The 19,046-nt window shown below is 46.9% G+C and overlaps 1 protein-coding gene across 2 annotated transcripts in view; it reads right to left on the bottom strand.

Annotated features, from left to right (window-relative positions):
* Positions 1–2,126: 2,126 nt before the first annotated feature.
* Positions 2,127–19,046, bottom strand: part of LOC132378751 (chondroitin sulfate proteoglycan 4-like) — a 217,291-nt gene continuing 200,371 nt past the window's right edge. For both annotated transcript variants that reach the window (XM_059945884.1, XM_059945885.1), the window contains 2 exons: positions 10,645–10,828; positions 2,127–4,021 (listed from right to left, as the gene is read on the bottom strand). In XM_059945884.1, the coding sequence (XP_059801867.1) occupies positions 2,130–4,021; positions 10,645–10,828 (2,076 nt within the window). In that variant the 3' untranslated portion in view covers positions 2,127–2,129. The remainder of the gene's footprint in view (positions 4,022–10,644; positions 10,829–19,046) is intronic.

Here is a 19,046-nt window from a genome sequence, read left to right as displayed (position 1 = left end):
GCCAAATATATGAGCCTGGTTGACAATCAATCAGATGCCATTTGACTGTGAAGGTGTCTTCTGTAATTTGCACCTCCATACACTGTTCTAATGATGATAGCACTGCACTCAAAGCCAGGACTCTGCCCGGACATCCAGTTTGGACCTTGGATGTCACTTGTTCCTTTGTCTCACAGTAACTGAAAGGGCTCTCCAGACTTGGATAAGAACAATGATTTTATTATACAGAGCCAACAACGTACAATGTGTTTGCCAGTTTCATACAACCCAGGCGTGTGCCTGGACCTTCAGTCCTGGTGTGAATTATCCCTTTGTTGGCCCTGAACTACCCCCCAGAAGAGCTCACAAGTATTACATGGGACTCAACAGTTGACTCAACAGTGCATGGGCATCAATCCTCTGGCTGCTCAGACCAGTTGCACTTGACTTTGTTTCTTGTGAGGACAGGAGAAAGGTGATATAGAACTTTTTCTGGGGTTACAAGAACTTTAGTTTGTTTTCTTACTTTCAACTTCAACAAGCCGACCCTTTGGCAATGTTAAACAGAGGTTAATTTTAACATCTTCAGCCTGGGGATGAGTGATTTCCCAGCACATAATGTTTTTTATCGGCAGGATTGCTGTCTTTCTGTGAACTCCCATTCTGACACAAATGGTATTGACATGGTGAGGCAGAAGGTATGGACCATAAACACAATAATCTGTAGATGCTGGAAATCCAGAAAACACCCACACAAGATGCTGGAGGAACTACAGGTACCCTTCTCTCATTTTCCATTTCCTATCTCAGTAGGTTGTTTCCTAACATCCAGACAAGGGAAGTTTTGGTACTCCTATAACAACAATATTAATGAACAGAAATCTGCCACAAGTAACAGCTGACCTGTTTGTTGGTGTTGACTGAGGGTTAACATAGCCTGGACAGGACTGGGAAGTTGTTTGAATGCCAAAGCAATGTTTTATATTCAACTGAGAGGGCAGAGCACACCCCCACCCAGGAGCCAGCCCCTCCCACAGTGCAGTTTGCCCTCAGTAGCAGACAAAAGCATTTACAGTGTGGAGTATGTCTCAGGGCCTTGCACTGAGCAGTCAACGTGCAACTCTCAAACAGCAGCTCTGACAAACGCTGGTGCCAGGTAGCAACCTCCCACTGCATCCGAATGACCACGGGCACCGGGAAGAAATCTAGGGAAACAGACAGTGCATAATGCTTGTCTCTTTGGAGCGAAGGAGGATGACAGAGAGGTACAAAATATTAAGGCATAAATCAAGTGGATAACCAGAGACTTTTTCACAGGGTGGAAATGGCTAATACCAAGGGGCATAATTTCAATGTAATTGGGGGTGGGGATGTCAGAGGTGTGGGACTGCCCAGAGAGTGTTGGAAGTCCACCTGAAGCTAACTACTCAACTAGCTGGGTTGTGGCACACTCTGTGTAACTCAGGAAGGCTGCAGAACACGTGGTGTGTTACCACAGCTCCGATGTGTTCCCGTATCACAGGGAGTCAGAAATCTAGTAACCAATCATCATTAGAAACATTCAGCAAGTAAAACAAACTTTGCTGCTTTGTAAACAGTGTTGAATCACAGGAAGCAATCAAAACTAGCGTGGCTGAGAATCTCTGCAAGCCTTGATATCCGGGGGAAATGGGCGGTGCCATTCCGTAAATCCTAGCCCACTGAAATGGAGCAATGTCCCACCTTTATAATCCTGCAGCACACATTGAACATGGCCCAGACCCCGGAAGAATCTCACCGCAGCAAGTTCACATTGTCCCCGTTACAAGCTGGCAAGGGCTGCACTTCAGACAAGCAGCTCCGCCAAGGGCAGGCTTGAAATCGGAATAAATATTATTTTCATGCATTCTTTTTAGAAAGATCAGTTATTTTAATTTCTGGAATGTGAACAGGTCACCTGGCAGCTAATAAAGCATTTGGTTCGTAAAATGATCCGTTACTTTTAAACAGATGTGGCATCCAGAGGGGAAGACGCTCCTCCAGGTGGGGCTTCCTGGTGAGGTAAACCCAAAGGAATGATGGGAAATGATCTGCCTCCATTTCACGAGGTGCAGGGATCGGTGTTGCAACTTGCCTGAGAAGGGGTGCTGGGGTGCGCACTGGTACAGGGGTCATACCCAGTAGTGATTGGTTTTCACTGTCGGGTTGCCTGTCTTGCAGAACCGGTTCGCCTCAGGATTAACGTGGCCACTGTTGGATTGTATGTCTGTGCCATTTATTGGCCTCACATTCACTAGAGGGACAGACTGAACAGGGTCGGTTGTCCGAAAGGTCTCGTTCTCCAATGCACCGTTCCGGGGGGTCGCCTGCACGTTGTGCTTTCCTGTCTTGTTGCGCTTTGTAATGTAGATCACAATCGTGGCAATAATCAACAACAGCAAAATGATTAGGATAACAGAAATAATGATTGCGATGAGATTGCCGGCTGCTGAGCTGACGGCCCTGTCATTGCCTGCTGCGGACGGGAACCCTGTTGTTACACTGTCTGATGTCGCCTCATTCTGTCTTCGTCCAAATGTGAAGGGATTCCACGTTGTTGCACAAGTGTACCCATCCATTTCATTTGCATCCTGAACTGGAGGGCTGGTGCTGGAATACACTAACTCTGTACTCCTTGGGGAAGAGTTCTGTAGTAACGTGGCATTTCGTATATACGCAACAGTCCGGAATTCCAGAGCACCAATGGCAGCTGGCACCCCATCAGCTTTCAAGAGAAATTGGAAGCCATCCAGCTGTGGGGATGTCACAGCCAGATCAGAATCAAAGACTTCAATGGCTACATTTCTGTCTTCAAGGTCAGTCTGGATGAAGTTACTGCCAAGTGGACTTCGAGTTCCATTCTCTTTATGTAGCCGGATTAATCTCCCAGCTCTGGGCTGCTGGATGAGGTGGAAGGAGGGAATGCTCTGGGTTTTAAGGGCCAGTTCACTTGCATCCAAAATATCTGTATCAATTAAGATGGTGGTACCTCTGGGCCATTGTAGCTCGTGGGCCACCCTCACCAGTGGCCGCACTGTAACGTTCACCGTGGCCGATACATTGCCCTTTTGGGTCAGGGCCCAAACCTGGAAGCTGTCCTGGTGAACAGAGAAGTCCGTCATACGGTACTTCAGCACCCCATCGTCTACGTGTCTCTGCAGGAACTCGGTCACCACAGCCTGGTTCACAGTTACCTCCCCATGCCTTGGCTGCTGGGTTATCTTGTAACGCACAGGGTCATCTCCCTTACTATCTGCCAGAAGATGCTCTCTGGTTATGGGTGCTGCTGGCTCACCTTGGGTTAATACAATCTCTTTGTTGTGAGTCACTTTCAGAACCTCAATAGTCAGAGTCCCCTCAACTGCTGGATGTTCCCCATCGGAGACTCTGAAGTGGAATGTGCTGATACCCGGTGGACCATTGGCTTTGAAAAGTACTTTGCCAGCATTGATATCGGCCTGTGTGAATCGCTTTATGGGCATCCTGCTGTTAACTCCATGCACAAAGAAACCGTTGTCTGGCCCTGTGACCACGCTGTACTGAATTTCTTCTGGCACATTATCAGGGTCGGAAGTGTGCACGTGCCTTTGAGTCAACACTAGGCTGGAACCTTGCAGAGCATGGAGAGTTGATCCCGTCGTCACAATCTGTGGAAGATACCCCTTCACTGGCAGTGCCGTCACATTAAAGGGCTCCGAAATAACAATGGTGGCTCTGTTGTATGCAGGCCGGGCCATCGACTTTCTCCTTCGGCCCAGCCGAGCTCGGAACACGAAGCTGTCAGTCAGTGACCCTGACCTGACGTGTGTGTACTGCAGTGCAGATGACAACAAGTCAGACTGAGTGAACTTCCGCACCTTTCTCTTGCCAGACAGGGTCAGGAATCCATGGAGCGGCTGGGTGCTCACCTCAAATATAATGTCGTAAGCAGACCGATCGGTTGCCGACACTGAGGACAGGAGGTTGGAGGCATCCAATAACGACTGGTCAATTGCTGCACTTTGACCTTGAGGCAGCTTCAGGCCTGGATAGGAAAGAAAGACACTTCGTTCATTCAAAGTTCAAAGTAAATTTATTATCAAATTACACATATGTCACCATATATAACCCTGAGATTAATCTTCTTGCGGGCATTCACAGTAAAACATGATAGAACCAACAAAAGACCACACCCAACAGGCAGACAACAACCAATCTGCAGAAAAAAACTGCGGAAATACAAAATAAATAAAAATAATAATAAATAAATAAGCAATAAATATTGAGAACATGAGATGAAGAGTCTTTGAAAGTGTGTCCATGGGTTGTGGGAACAGTTCAGTGATGGGATGAGTGAAGATGAGTGAGGTTATTCCCTCTGGCTCAAGAGTTTGATGGTTGAAGGGTAATAACTGTCCCTGACCCTGGTGGTGTGGGTCCTGAGGTTCCTGTACCTCCTTCCTGATGGTTGAAGGGTAATAACTGTCCCTGACCCTAGTGGTGAGGGTCCTGAGGTTCCTGTACCTCCTTCCTGATGTTTGAGGGGTAATAACTGTCCCTGACCCTGGTGGTGAGGGTCCTGAGGTTCCTGTACCTCCTTCCTGATGGTTGAAGGGTAATAACTGTCCCTGACCCTGGTGGTGAGGGTCCTGAGGTTCCTGTACCTCCTTCCTGATGGTTGAGGGGTAATAACTGTCCCTGACCCTGGTGGTGAGGGTCCTGAGGTTCCTGTACCTCCTTCCTGATGGCAGCAGAGAGGAGAGAGCATGGCCTGGATGACGGGGGCTCTTGATGGTGGATGCTGCACTCCTGGTTGGGAAAGGTTTACCCGTGATGGACAGGGCTGTATTCACCACTTCTTGAAGGCTTTTCCGTTCAAGGGAATTGCTGTTTCCAAAACAACGCACACAAAATGCTGGAGGAACTCAGCAGGACAGAGAGCAACTATGGAAATTAATAAACACTCAACGTTTCAGGCCAAGAGACTTCTTCAGGACAGGCACCTTCTCCTTCCTTTCCAGTCCTGAAGGGTCTCAGCCCGAAACGCCAACAATTCACTCTTTTCCATTGATGCTGCCTGAGCCTCTGAGTTCCTCCTGCATTTTGTGTATGTGGCTTTGGAATTCCAGTGTTTGCAGAAATTCTCGTGTTTATGGCTGGTGTTTCCATACCCAGGCTGCGATGCAAACAGTCAATATTCTCTCCACTCTACCTCTTTAGAAGTTTGCCAAAGTTTACAGCTGCAGACTGCCCTCATGCAATCTGCAGCTGGGAATATGTTTATCATTCCAGCTCCAGACATGTTCTGACACCCTCCTTTCCTTCAGTCACCACTACACTTCCTAATGTTAGTGGTATCTGCCTTGCAGAGCTCTCTACAGCTTCTCAGCCTTCCACATCAAGCATTTCTGCTGCTCCCTCACACATGTACTTGTGACATGTCGCTCAGGGCCCCGACAACCGCAGTCTTGGGAATACCTCTACAGCACTCTGTGATTTTTCTGGTTCTCACTCCTTCAGTCACAACAATGTACATTCAAATTCAGAAATGGGTCTGAAATTACATTAAAAGAGCTTTATTTGTCACGTGTATGTTGAAACGTAGAGTGGAATGTGTCATTTGCTTCAACTCAAATCAGTGAGGATTGTGCTGTGGACAACCCACGTAAGCGTTGCCACACTTCCAACACCAACACAGTGTAATGCTAATCTTTACTGTGCATCTTTGGAATGTGGGAGGAAACTGGAGCACCCAGAGGAAAGCCACTAATTGAATCCCGATCGAACAGCCAGTGCTGAGCACTGCGTGACTGTCTGCTTCTACAGCTTGAGGTCCCAGAGAGCTGGGACAGCTGAGGCTGGAATGTCTGCTCGATGGTGTGGGAGGAAACTGGAGTACTCGGAAGAAATCCATGCGATCACAGACAGGGGTGGGAATCAACATACTGCACTCTGCACAGGTACTTCTTACTGTGTCTATGACTGCCCCCATGTCATAGGGGAAAATGGACCAGCCATAATGAGATGGCAGAGCAGACTTGGAGGGCTGAATGGCCTAATTTCATTGCTTTCTCTTATGTTCTTACTACTGAATGTTATTCAATACTTTCCCACCTACCTTTCTGTCATGGGCACTTTTAGTAACCACACCTTCAGTATGGCTCATATCTTCTGCTAGAGGTTTATAAGATTATGAGAGGCATAGATGGAGTAGACAAAAATATATTTTCCCAAGGTTTGAAATGTCTAATACCAGAGGCCATTAATTTGTGAGGGGGTAAGTTCAAAGGAGATGTGAGGGGCATTTTTTTTTTTCACAGCGATCTGGCTGATAACATGGCTAACTGGATCAGCAAATTTTCAGGTGACACCAAGACTGGGGTGTAGAGGACAGCGAGGAAGTCTATCATGGCCTGCAGAGGGATCTGGACCAGCTGGAAAAATGGGCTGAAAAATGGCAGGTGGAAATTAATGCAGACAAGTGTGAGGTGTTGCACTTGGTGGCTCTTACACAGTGAACGGTAGGGCACGAGGAGCGTGGTAGAACAAAGGGATCTAGGAATACAGGTCCAAAACTCGCTGAAAGTAGTGTCACAGGCAGATGGGGTCGTAAAGAAAGTCTTTGGCACATTGGCTTTCATTAGTCATCATACTGAGTACAGGAGATGGAATGTCATCGAATGGACATTGAATCAATGAACACTCACTCACTGCATTTTTTTGCACTATTTTTTTTAATTTAACTATTTAATAGACATGTATATATTTACTGTAACTCACGTTTTTTCCTCTATATTTATTTATCATGTATTTCATTGTTCTGGTGCCATAAAGTTAACAAATTTCATGAGATATGCCAATGATATGCAACCTGATTCTGATTCCGATTCTGAAGTTACTCTTGGGATTATTCTTGGGAATAATGCACAAGGTGCAAAATCAGTTCTTCCCCCAGAGAAGGAAGGATTCAAAGGGGGGAAAGGGGCCACAGTGGTTGACAAAGGAAGTCAGAGATTGCATAGCATTAAAAAAAAGGAAGTATGACAGAGCTAAGGTGAGTGGGAGGACAGATGATTAGGAAGTTTTTAAGGAACAACAGAACTTAACTAAAAAGGCAATACAGGGAGAAAAAATGAGTTACGAACGCAAGCTAGCCAGGAATATAAAGGAAGATAGCAAAAGCTTTTTTAGGTATGTGAAGAGAAAGAAGATAGTTAAGAACAATGTTGGGCCCTTGAAGAATGAATTGGGTGAAATTGTTATGGGAAACAGAGAGAAGGCAGAAGAATTTAATGAGTACTTTAGATCTGTTTTCACTAAGGAAGACACAAGCAATCTCCCAGATGTATGGATGGGCCAAGGACATAGGGTAACAGAGGAAATGAAACAGATTGATATTAGGAAGGAAACGGTGATGAGTGGACTGATGAGACTGAAGGCTGACAAAACCCCAGGACCAGATGGTCCGCATCCTAGGGTACTAAAGGAGGTGGCCCTGGAAATTGCGGATGCACTGGTAATCATTTCCCAATGTTCTTTAGATTCAGGATCAGTTCCTGAGGATTGGAGAATGGCTAATGTTATCCCACTTTTTAAGAAAGGAGGGAGGGAGAAAACAGAGAACTACCGACCTGTCAGCCTGACATTAGTGGTGGGGAAGATGCTAGAGTCCATTATTAAGGATGAAATAGTGGCATATCTAGATAGCAGTGATAGGATTGGGCTAAGCCAGCATGGATTTACCAAGGGTAAATCATGCTTGACTAATCAATTGGAGTTTTTCAAGGATGTAACCAGGAAGTTAGACGGGGGAGATCCAGTGGATGTAGTGTACCTCGATTTTCAGAAGGCATTTGATAAGGTCCCACATAGGAGATTGGTGGGTAAAATCAAAGTTCAGGGCATCAGGGTGAAGACATTGACATTGATAGAAAACTGGTTGGCAGATAGAAAGCAAAGGGTAGCGGTGAATGGGTGTTTCTTGGAATGGCAGGTGGTGACTAGTGGGGTGCCACAGGGCTCAGTATTGGGACCACAGCTGTTTACAATTTACATCAACGATTTAGATGAAGACATTGAGAATAACATCAGCAAATTTGCTGATGATACTAAGCTGGGTGGCAGTGTGACATGTGATGAGGATGTTAGGAGAATTCAGGGTGGCTTGGATAGGCTGGGTGAGTGGGCAGATACTTGGCAGATGACATTTAATGTGATAAGTGTGAGGTTATCCACTTTGGGAGTAAGAACAGGAAGGCAGATTATTATCTGAACGGTGTAGAGTTAGGTAAGGGTGAAATACAAGGAGATCTAGGAGTCCCTTGTTCATCAGTTACTGAAGGTGAATGAGCAAGGGCAGCAGGCAGTGAAGAAAGCTAATGGAATGTTGGCCTTTGTTACAAGGGGAATTGAGTACAAGAGCAAGGATGTCCTTTTGCATTTGTACAGAGCCCTGGTGAGACCACACCTGGAGTATTGTGTACAGTTTTGGTCTCCAGGGTTAAGGAAGGACATTCTGGCTGTAGAGGAAGTGCAGCGTAGATTCACGAGGTTAATTCCTGGGATGTCTGGACTGTCTTACGCAGAGAGGTTAGAGAGACTGGGCTTGTACATGCTGGAATTAAGGAGATTGAGAGGGGATCTGATTGAAACATATAAGATTATTAAGGGATTGGACAAGATAGAGGCAGGAAATATGTTCCAGAAGCTGGGAGAGTCCAGTACCAGAGGGCATGGTTTGAGAATAAGGGGTAGGTCATTTAGGACGCAGTTATGGAAAAACTTCTTCTCCCAGAGAGTTGTGGGGGTCTGGAATGCACTGCCTCGGAAGGTAGTGGAGGCCAATTCTCTGGATGCTTTCAAGAAGGAGCTAGAGAGCTAGATAGGTATCTTATGGATAGGGGAATCAAGGGATATGGGGACAAGGCAAGAACCGGGTATTGATAGTAGATGATCAGCCATGATCTCAAAATGGCGTTGCAGACTCGAAGGGCCGAATGGTCTACTTCTGCACCTATTCTCTATTGTTACGTTGAAGTTGTATAAGATGCTGGTGAGCCTAATTTGGAGTATTGTGAGCAGTTTTGGTCACCTACCTACAGGAAAGATGTAAATAAGGTTGAAAGAGTGCAGAGAAAATTGCAAAGTATGTTGCTGGGTCTGGAGGACCTGAGTTATATGGAAAGATTGAATAGGTTAGGGCTTTATTTCTTGGAACGTGGAAGATTTAGAAGGGATTTGATAGAGGTATACAAAATTATGAGGGGTATAGATAGGGTAAATGCAAGCAGGCTTTTTCCACTGAGGTTGGCTGGGACTACGACTAGATGTCATTGGTTAAGGGTGAAAGGTGAAAAGTTTAAGGGGAACATGAGGGGAAACTTCTTCACTCAGAGGATCATCAGAGTGTGGAATGAGCTGCCAGGACAAGTGGTGTCTCCAAGCTCAGTTTTAAAGTTTAAGAGAAGTTTGGATAGGTACACGGACGGCAGGGGTATGGAGGACTAAGGTCACAGTGCAGGTTGATGGGTGTGGGTAGTTTAAATAGTTTTCAGCATGGACTAGATGGGCCAAAGGGCCTGTTCCTGTGCTGTACTTCTGCTTGACTCTATGAGAGTAGTGGGGGCCTGGAGTGGTAGTAGAGACAACAACATTGGAGACTTTTAAGAAAAGTTTGAATACGCACATGATATGTGAGGAAATGGAACGATATGAACATTGACAAGAGAAAATCTGCAGATGTTGGAAATCCGAGCTACACACAGTCCTGCCGAAGGGTTTCGGCCCAAAACATTGACTGTGCTTTTTTCTGATATGAACATAGTGTAGGCAGAAAAAATTAGTTTAATTGGCCATTTGATTTCTAATTTAACTGGCTCAGCACAACATTGTGGGCTGAATGGCCTGTTCTTGGTCGAAGCTCTATATTCAGTGTCTTCATCCCAGTGACGCATATAAATTGTTCCCTCCCGCACACCACCCGTCACCTCTTGCCAACCAATAAAACATCAGTTTATGCATTCTCTCCATATTCTGTACACAGCTATCCCTCTGTCCATACTTTATACGATAAGCTCATATTTTCTGCATAGTCATTGATGTGGCATCTGGAAATATATGCACTGTGCCTCGATTGGTTCCCATTAACCTACCTTACCCCCAGGTACACTCTGCTCTCAGGGACTGGTTATTGGCGCCAGGCTGGAACCCCGTTTCTTTTGGTGGTATTCAAGGAATGATAATTCAATTTGAACTCAAGACCAGGACCAAAGATTCAAAAATCACAAGAAATCATTTGACTGGAAAACTCCCTCTGGCTGGTTGCCCATTTTTTTGGTACGTAAGAGTCATGAATAACTCTGTCATGGACGGACCCAAACCTGGCTGTGAAAGGGCGATTGGACATGGTGCTGGCAACCCATCCGATAAAAACCCAGTGCCACAGAAATGCCAACAGAGCTCCATCCTTGGGAGAGGCAGATCTTCGCCCAGATGACTTATGAAGTGGTGCAGTGAAAGTAGAAGCGGCAGGGCCGATGAGCCTTCAGCCCAGGACAGAGGGCTCCGGTGAGCTGCTGCTGGCAGCCAATGCCCCTGTAACAGTGACGAGGTAGAAGAGGCTGTGGAAACTACACCATGCTGGAGGTGGGCAGAGAACTGAAAGCTTACCTTTATTCCTCCAAAGCTGGGAGCCTTGTCCCGGACCATGATGTTCAAAGGAAATCGAGAGTGTCAGGTTGTGTTTCTCTGTAACTGCTGGGGCAGAGGAAACTACAAACTGGAATGAATCCTGACACTCCCAGAAGGGCTCCTTGGGCCAGTCATGGTGGTAGAAAATGTTGCTGGTCTTCAGCTGTTGGTGGAAGGGAAAGAAGCCATTGTGAACTCTGTGGAACATTATCCCTCACAGATGTTACCACCCCTCACTGATGTTACCACCCCTCACTGATGTTACCACTCCTCACTGATGTTATCACCCCTCTGATGTCAACACCCCTCACTGATGTTACCACTCCTCACTGATGTTATCACCCCTCACTGATGTTACCACCCCTCACTGATGTTACCACCCCTCACTGATGTTATCATCCCTCACAGATGTAACTGCAACCTCAATGATGTTACCGCCCCTCACTGATGTTATCCCCTCACTGATGTTACCACAACCTCACAGACGTTATCACCCTCACTGACGTTACTACCCCTCACTGATGTTATCACCCCTCACTAATATTACCACAACCTCACAGATGTTACCACAATCTCACAGATGTTACCACAATCTCACAGATGTTATCACCCCTCACTGATGTTACCACCCCTAACTGATGTTATCACCCCTCACAGACGTTATCACCCCTCACTGATGTTACCACAATCTCACTGAGGTTACCACAATCTCACAGATGTTACCACAATCTCACAGATGTTATCACCCCTCACTGATGTTACCACCCCTCACTGATGTTATCACCCCTCACTGATGTTACCACCCCTCACAGATGTTATCACCCCTCTGATGTTAACAATCCTCACTGATGTTATCACCCCTCACTGATGTTATCACCCCTCACTGATGTTACCACCCCTCACAGATGTTATCACCCCTCTGATGTTAACACTCCTCACTGATGTTATCACCCCTCACTGATGTTACCATACCTCACAGATGATACCACCCCTCACAGATGTTACTACAACCTCACTGATGTTACCACCCCTCACTGAAGCTACCACCCCTCACTGATGTTACCACCCCTCACTGATGTTGTCACCCCTCACTGATGTTGTCACCCCTCACTGATGTTACCACCCCTCACTGATGTTATCACCCCTCTGATGTCAACACCCCTCTGATGTTACCACTCCTCACTGATGTTATCACCCCTCACTGATGTTATCACCCCTCACAGATGTAACTACAACCTCAATGATGTTACCACCCCTCACGGATGTTACCACAACCTCACTGATGTTATCACCCCTCACTGATGTTACCACAACCTCACTGATGTTACCACCCCTCACTGATGTTACCACCCCTCACTGATGTTACCATCCCTCATTGATGTTATCACCCCTCACTGCTGTTATCACCCCTCACTGATATTACCACCCCTCACTGATGTTATCACCCCTCTGATGTTACCACTCCTCACAGATGTTATCACCCCTCACAGATGTTATCATCCCTCACTGATGTAACTGCAACCTCAATGATGTTACCGCCCCTCACTGATGTTATCCCCTCACTGATGTTATCACCCCTCACAGACATTATCACCCTCACTGACGTTACTACCCCTCACTAATATTACCACAACCTCACAGATGTTATCACCCCTCACTGATGTTACCACAATATCACAGATGTTATCACCCCTCACTGATGTTACCACCCCTCACTGATGTTATCACCCCTCACTGATGTTACCACCCCTCACAGACGTTATCACCCTCACTGACGTTACTACCCCTCACTGATGTTATCACCCCTCACTGATATTACCACAACCTCACAGATGTTATCACCCCTCCCTGATGTTACCACAATCTCACAGATGTTACCACAATCTCACAGATGTTATCACCCCTCCCTGATGTTACCACAATCTCACAGATGTTACCACAATCTCACAGATGTTATCAACCCTCACTGATATTACCACAACCTCACAGACGTTATCACCCTCACTGACGTTACTACAATCTCACAGATGTTACCACAATCTCACAGATGTTATCACCCCTCACTGATGTTATCACCCCTCACTGATGTTACCACCCCTCTGATGTTAACACTCCTCACTGATATCAACACCCCTCACTGATGTTACCACCCCTCACTGATGTTACCACCCCTCACTGATCTTACCACCCCTCACAGATGTTATCACCCCTCACTGATGTTACCACCCCTCACTGATGTTATCACCCCTCACTGAAGCTACCACCCCTCACTGATGTTACCACCCCTCACTGATGTTGTCACCCCTCACTGATGTTACCACCCCTCACTGATGTTATCACCCCTCTGATGTCAACACCCCTCTGATGTTACCACTCCTCACTGATGTTATCACACCTCACTGATGTAACTACAACCTCAATGATGTTACCACCCCTCACTGATGTTACCACAACCTCACTGATGTTACCACCCCTCACTGATGTTACCATCCCTCAATGATGTTACCACTCCTCACAGATGTTATCACCCCTCACTGATGTTATCACCCCTCACTGATGTTATCACCCCTCAATGATGTTACCACCCCTCACGGATGTCACCACAACCTCACTGATGTCATCACCCCTCACTGATGTTACCACAACCTCACTGATGTTACCACCCCTCACTGATGTTACCATCCCTCATTGATGTTATCACCCCTCACTGCTGTTATCACCCCTCACTGATATTACCACCCCTCACTGATGTTATCACCCCTCTGATGTTACCACTCCTCACAGATGTTATCACCCCTCACAGATGTTATCACCCCTCACTGATGATACCACCCCTCACAGATGTTATCACCCCTCTGATGTTACCACTCCTCACAGATGTTATCACCCCTCACTGATGATACCACCCCTCACTGATGTTACCACCCCTCACTGATGTTGTCACCCCTCACTGATGTTACCACCCCTCACTGATGTTATCACCACTCTGATGTCAACACCCCTCTGATGTTACCACTCCTCACTGATGTTATCACCCCTCACAGATGTAACTACAACCTCAATGATGTTACCACCCCTCACTGATGTTACCACAACCTCAATGATGTTACCACCCCTCACGGATGTTACCACAACCTCACTGATGTTATCACCCCTCACAGATGTAACTACAACCTCAATGATGTTACCACCCCTCACTGATGTTACCACCCCTCACTGATGTTACCACAACCTCACTGATGTTACCACCCCTCACTGATGTTACCATCCCTCATTGATGTTATCACCCCTCACTGCTGTTATCACCCCTCACTGATATTACCACCCCTCACTGATGTTATCACCCCTCTGATGTTACCACTCCTCACAGATGTTATCACTCCTCACAGATGTTATCACCCCTCACTGATGTTATCACCCCTCACTGATGATACCACCCCTCACAGATGTTATCACCCCTCTGATGTTACCACTCCTCACAGATGTTATCACCCCTCACTGATGATACCACCCCACACAGATGATACCACCCCACACAGATGTTATCACCCCTCACTGATGTTATCACCCCTCACTGATGTTACCACCCCTCACTGATGTTATCACCCCTCTGATGTTACCACCCCTCACAGATGTTATCACCCCTCACTGATGTTACCACCCCTCACTGATGTTATCACCCCTCACTGATGTTATCACCCCTCTGATGTTACCACCCCTCACAGATGTTACCACCCCTCACTGATGTTACCACCCCTCACTGATGTTACCACAACCTCACTGATGTTATCACCCCTCACAGATGTAACTACAACCTCAATGATGTTACCACCCCTCACTGATGTTACCACCCCTCACTGATGTTATCCCCTCACTGATGTTATCACCCCTCACAGACATTATCACCCTCACTGACGTTACTACCCCTCACTAATATTACCACAACCTCACAGATGTTATCACCCCTCACTGATGTTACCACAATATCACAGATGTTATCACCCCTCACTGATGTTACCACCCCTCACTGATGTTATCACCCCTCACTGATGTTACCACCCCTCACAGACGTTATCACCCTCACTGACGTTACTACCCCTCACTGATGTTATCACCCCTCACTGATATTACCACAACCTCACAGATGTTATCACCCCTCCCTGATGTTACCACAATCTCACAGATGTTACCACAATCTCACAGATGTTATCACCCCTCCCTGATGTTACCACAATCTCACAGATGTTACCACAATCTCACAGATGTTATCAACCCTCACTGATATTACCACAACCTCACAGACGTTATCACCCTCACTGACGTTACTACAATCTCACAGATGTTACCACAATCTCACAGATGTTATCACCCCTCACTGATGTTATCACCCCTCACTGATGTTACCACCCCTCTGATGTTAACACTCCTCACTGATATCAACACCCCTCACTGATGTTACCACCCCTCACTGATGTTACCACCCCTCACTGATCTTACCACCCCTCACAGATGTTATCACCCCTCACTGATGTTACCACCCCTCACTGATGTTATCACCCCTCACTGAAGCTACCACCCCTCACTGATGTTACCACCCCTCACTGATGTTGTCACCCCTCACTGATGTTACCACCCCTCACTGATGTTATCACCCCTCTGATGTCAACACCCCTCTGATGTTACCACTCCTCACTGATGTTATCACACCTCACTGATGTAACTACAACCTCAATGATGTTACCACCCCTCACTGATGTTACCACAACCTCACTGATGTTACCACCCCTCACTGATGTTACCATCCCTCAATGATGTTACCACTCCTCACAGATGTTATCACCCCTCACTGATGTTATCACCCCTCACTGATGTTATCACCCCTCAATGATGTTACCACCCCTCACGGATGTCACCACAACCTCACTGATGTCATCACCCCTCACTGATGTTACCACAACCTCACTGATGTTACCACCCCTCACTGATGTTACCATCCCTCATTGATGTTATCACCCCTCACTGCTGTTATCACCCCTCACTGATATTACCACCCCTCACTGATGTTATCACCCCTCTGATGTTACCACTCCTCACAGATGTTATCACCCCTCACAGATGTTATCACCCCTCACTGATGATACCACCCCTCACAGATGTTATCACCCCTCTGATGTTACCACTCCTCACAGATGTTATCACCCCTCACTGATGATACCACCCCTCACTGATGTTACCACCCCTCACTGATGTTGTCACCCCTCACTGATGTTACCACCCCTCACTGATGTTATCACCACTCTGATGTCAACACCCCTCTGATGTTACCACTCCTCACTGATGTTATCACCCCTCACAGATGTAACTACAACCTCAATGATGTTACCACCCCTCACTGATGTTACCACAACCTCAATGATGTTACCACCCCTCACGGATGTTACCACAACCTCACTGATGTTATCACCCCTCACAGATGTAACTACAACCTCAATGATGTTACCACCCCTCACTGATGTTACCACCCCTCACTGATGTTACCACAACCTCACTGATGTTACCACCCCTCACTGATGTTACCATCCCTCATTGATGTTATCACCCCTCACTGCTGTTATCACCCCTCACTGATATTACCACCCCTCACTGATGTTATCACCCCTCTGATGTTACCACTCCTCACAGATGTTATCACTCCTCACAGATGTTATCACCCCTCACTGATGTTATCACCCCTCACTGATGATACCACCCCTCACAGATGTTATCACCCCTCTGATGTTACCACTCCTCACAGATGTTATCACCCCTCACTGATGATACCACCCCACACAGATGATACCACCCCACACAGATGTTATCACCCCTCACTGATGTTATCACCCCTCACTGATGTTACCACCCCTCACTGATGTTATCACCCCTCTGATGTTACCACCCCTCACAGATGTTATCACCCCTCACTGATGTTACCACCCCTCACTGATGTTATCACCCCTCACTGATGTTATCACCCCTCTGATGTTACCACCCCTCACAGATGTTACCACCCCTCACTGATGTTACCACCCCTCACTGATGTTACCACAACCTCACTGATGTTATCACCCCTCACAGATGTAACTACAACCTCAATGATGTTACCACCCCTCACTGATGTTACCACCCCTCACTGATGTTACCACAACCTCACTGATGTTACCACCCCTCACTGATGTTACCATCCCTCATTGATGTTATCACCCCTCACTGCTGTTATCACCCCTCACTGATATTACCACCCCTCACTGATGTTATCACCCCTCTGATGTTACCACTCCTCACAGATGTTATCACTCCTCACAGATGTTATCACCCCTCACTGATGTTATCACCCCTCACTGATGATACCACCCCTCACAGATGTTATCACCCCTCTGATGTTACCACTCCTCACAGATGTTATCACCCCTCACTGATGATACCACCCCACACAGATGATACCACCCCACACAGATGTTATCACCCCTCACTGATGTTATCACCCCTCACTGATGTTACCACCCCTCACTGATGTTATCACCCCTCTGATGTTACCACCCCTCACAGATGTTATCACCCCTCACTGATGTTACCACCCCTCACTGATGTTATCACCCCTCACTGATGTTATCACCCCTCTGATGTTACCACCCCTCACAGATGTTACCAACCCTCACTGATGTTACCACCCCTCACTGATGTTATCACCCCTCACTGATATTACCACCCCTCACTGATGTTATCACCCCTCTGATGTTACCACTCCTCACAGATGTTATCACTCCTCACAGATGTTATCACCCCTCACTGATGTTATCACCCCTCACTGATGATACCACCCCTCACAGATGTTATCACCCCTCTGATGTTACCACTCCTCACAGATGTTATCACCCCTCACTGATGATACCACCCCACACAGATGATACCACCCCACACAGATGTTATCACCCCTCACTGATGTTATCACCCCTCACTGATGTTACCACCCCTCACTGATGTTATCACCCCTCACTGATGTTATCACCCCTCACTGATATTACCACCCCTCACTGATGTTATCACCCCTCTGATGTTACCACTCCTCACAGATGTTATCACTCCTCACAGATGTTATCACCCCTCACTGATGTTATCACCCCTCACTGATGATACCACCCCTCACAGATGTTATCACCCCTCTGATGTTACCACTCCTCACAGATGTTATCACCCCTCACTGATGATACCACCCCACACAGATGATACCACTCCACACAGATGTTATCACCCCTCACTGATGTTATCACCCCTCACTGATGTTACCACCCCTCACTGATGTTATCACCCCTCTGATGTTACCACCCCTCACAGATGTTATCACCCCTCACTGATGTTACCACCCCTCACTGATGTTATCACCCCTCACTGATGTTATCACCCCTCTGATGTTACCACCCCTCACTGATGTTATCACCCCTCACTGAAGCTACCACCCCTCACTGATGTTACCACCCCTCACTGATGTTGTCACCCCTCACTGATGTTACCACCCCTCACTGATGTTATCACCCCTCTGATGTCAACACCCCTCTGATGTTACCACTCCTCACTGATGTTATCACACCTCACTGATGTAACTACAACCTCAATGATGTTACCACCCCTCACTGATGTTACCACAACCTCACTGATGTTACCACCCCTCACTGATGTTACCATCCCTCAATGATGTTACCACTCCTCACAGATGTTATCACCCCTCACTGATGTTATCACCCCTCACTGATGTTATCACCCCTCAATGATGTTACCACCCCTCACGGATGTTACCACAACCTCACTGATGTCATCACCCCTCACTGATGTTACCACAACCTCACTGATGTTACCACCCCTCACTGATGTTACCATCCCTCATTGATGTTATCACCCCTCACTGCTGTTATCACCCCTCACTGATATTACCACCCCTCACTGATGTTATCACCCCTCTGATGTTACCACTCCTCACAGATGTTATCACCCCTCACAGATGTTATCACCCCTCACTGATGATACCACCCCTCACAGATGTTATCACCCCTCTGATGTTACCACTCCTCACAGATGTTATCACCCCTCACTGATGATACCACCCCTCACTGATGTTACCACCCCTCACTGATGTTGTCACCCCTCACTGATGTTACCACCCCTCACTGATGTTATCACCACTCTGATGTCAACACCCCTCTGATGTTACCACTCCTCACTGATGTTATCACCCCTCACAGATGTAACTACAACCTCAATGATGTTACCACCCCTCACTGATGTTACCACAACCTCAATGATGTTACCACCCCTCACGGATGTTACCACAACCTCACTGATGTTATCAC

Source organism: Hypanus sabinus, chromosome 21 (assembly GCF_030144855.1).
Source record: "Hypanus sabinus isolate sHypSab1 chromosome 21, sHypSab1.hap1, whole genome shotgun sequence".
NCBI classification, from domain to species: Eukaryota; Metazoa; Chordata; class Chondrichthyes; order Myliobatiformes; family Dasyatidae; genus Hypanus; species Hypanus sabinus.
Note: the sequence above shows the minus strand (reverse complement) of the source record. Positions and strands in the feature narration are given on the sequence as shown.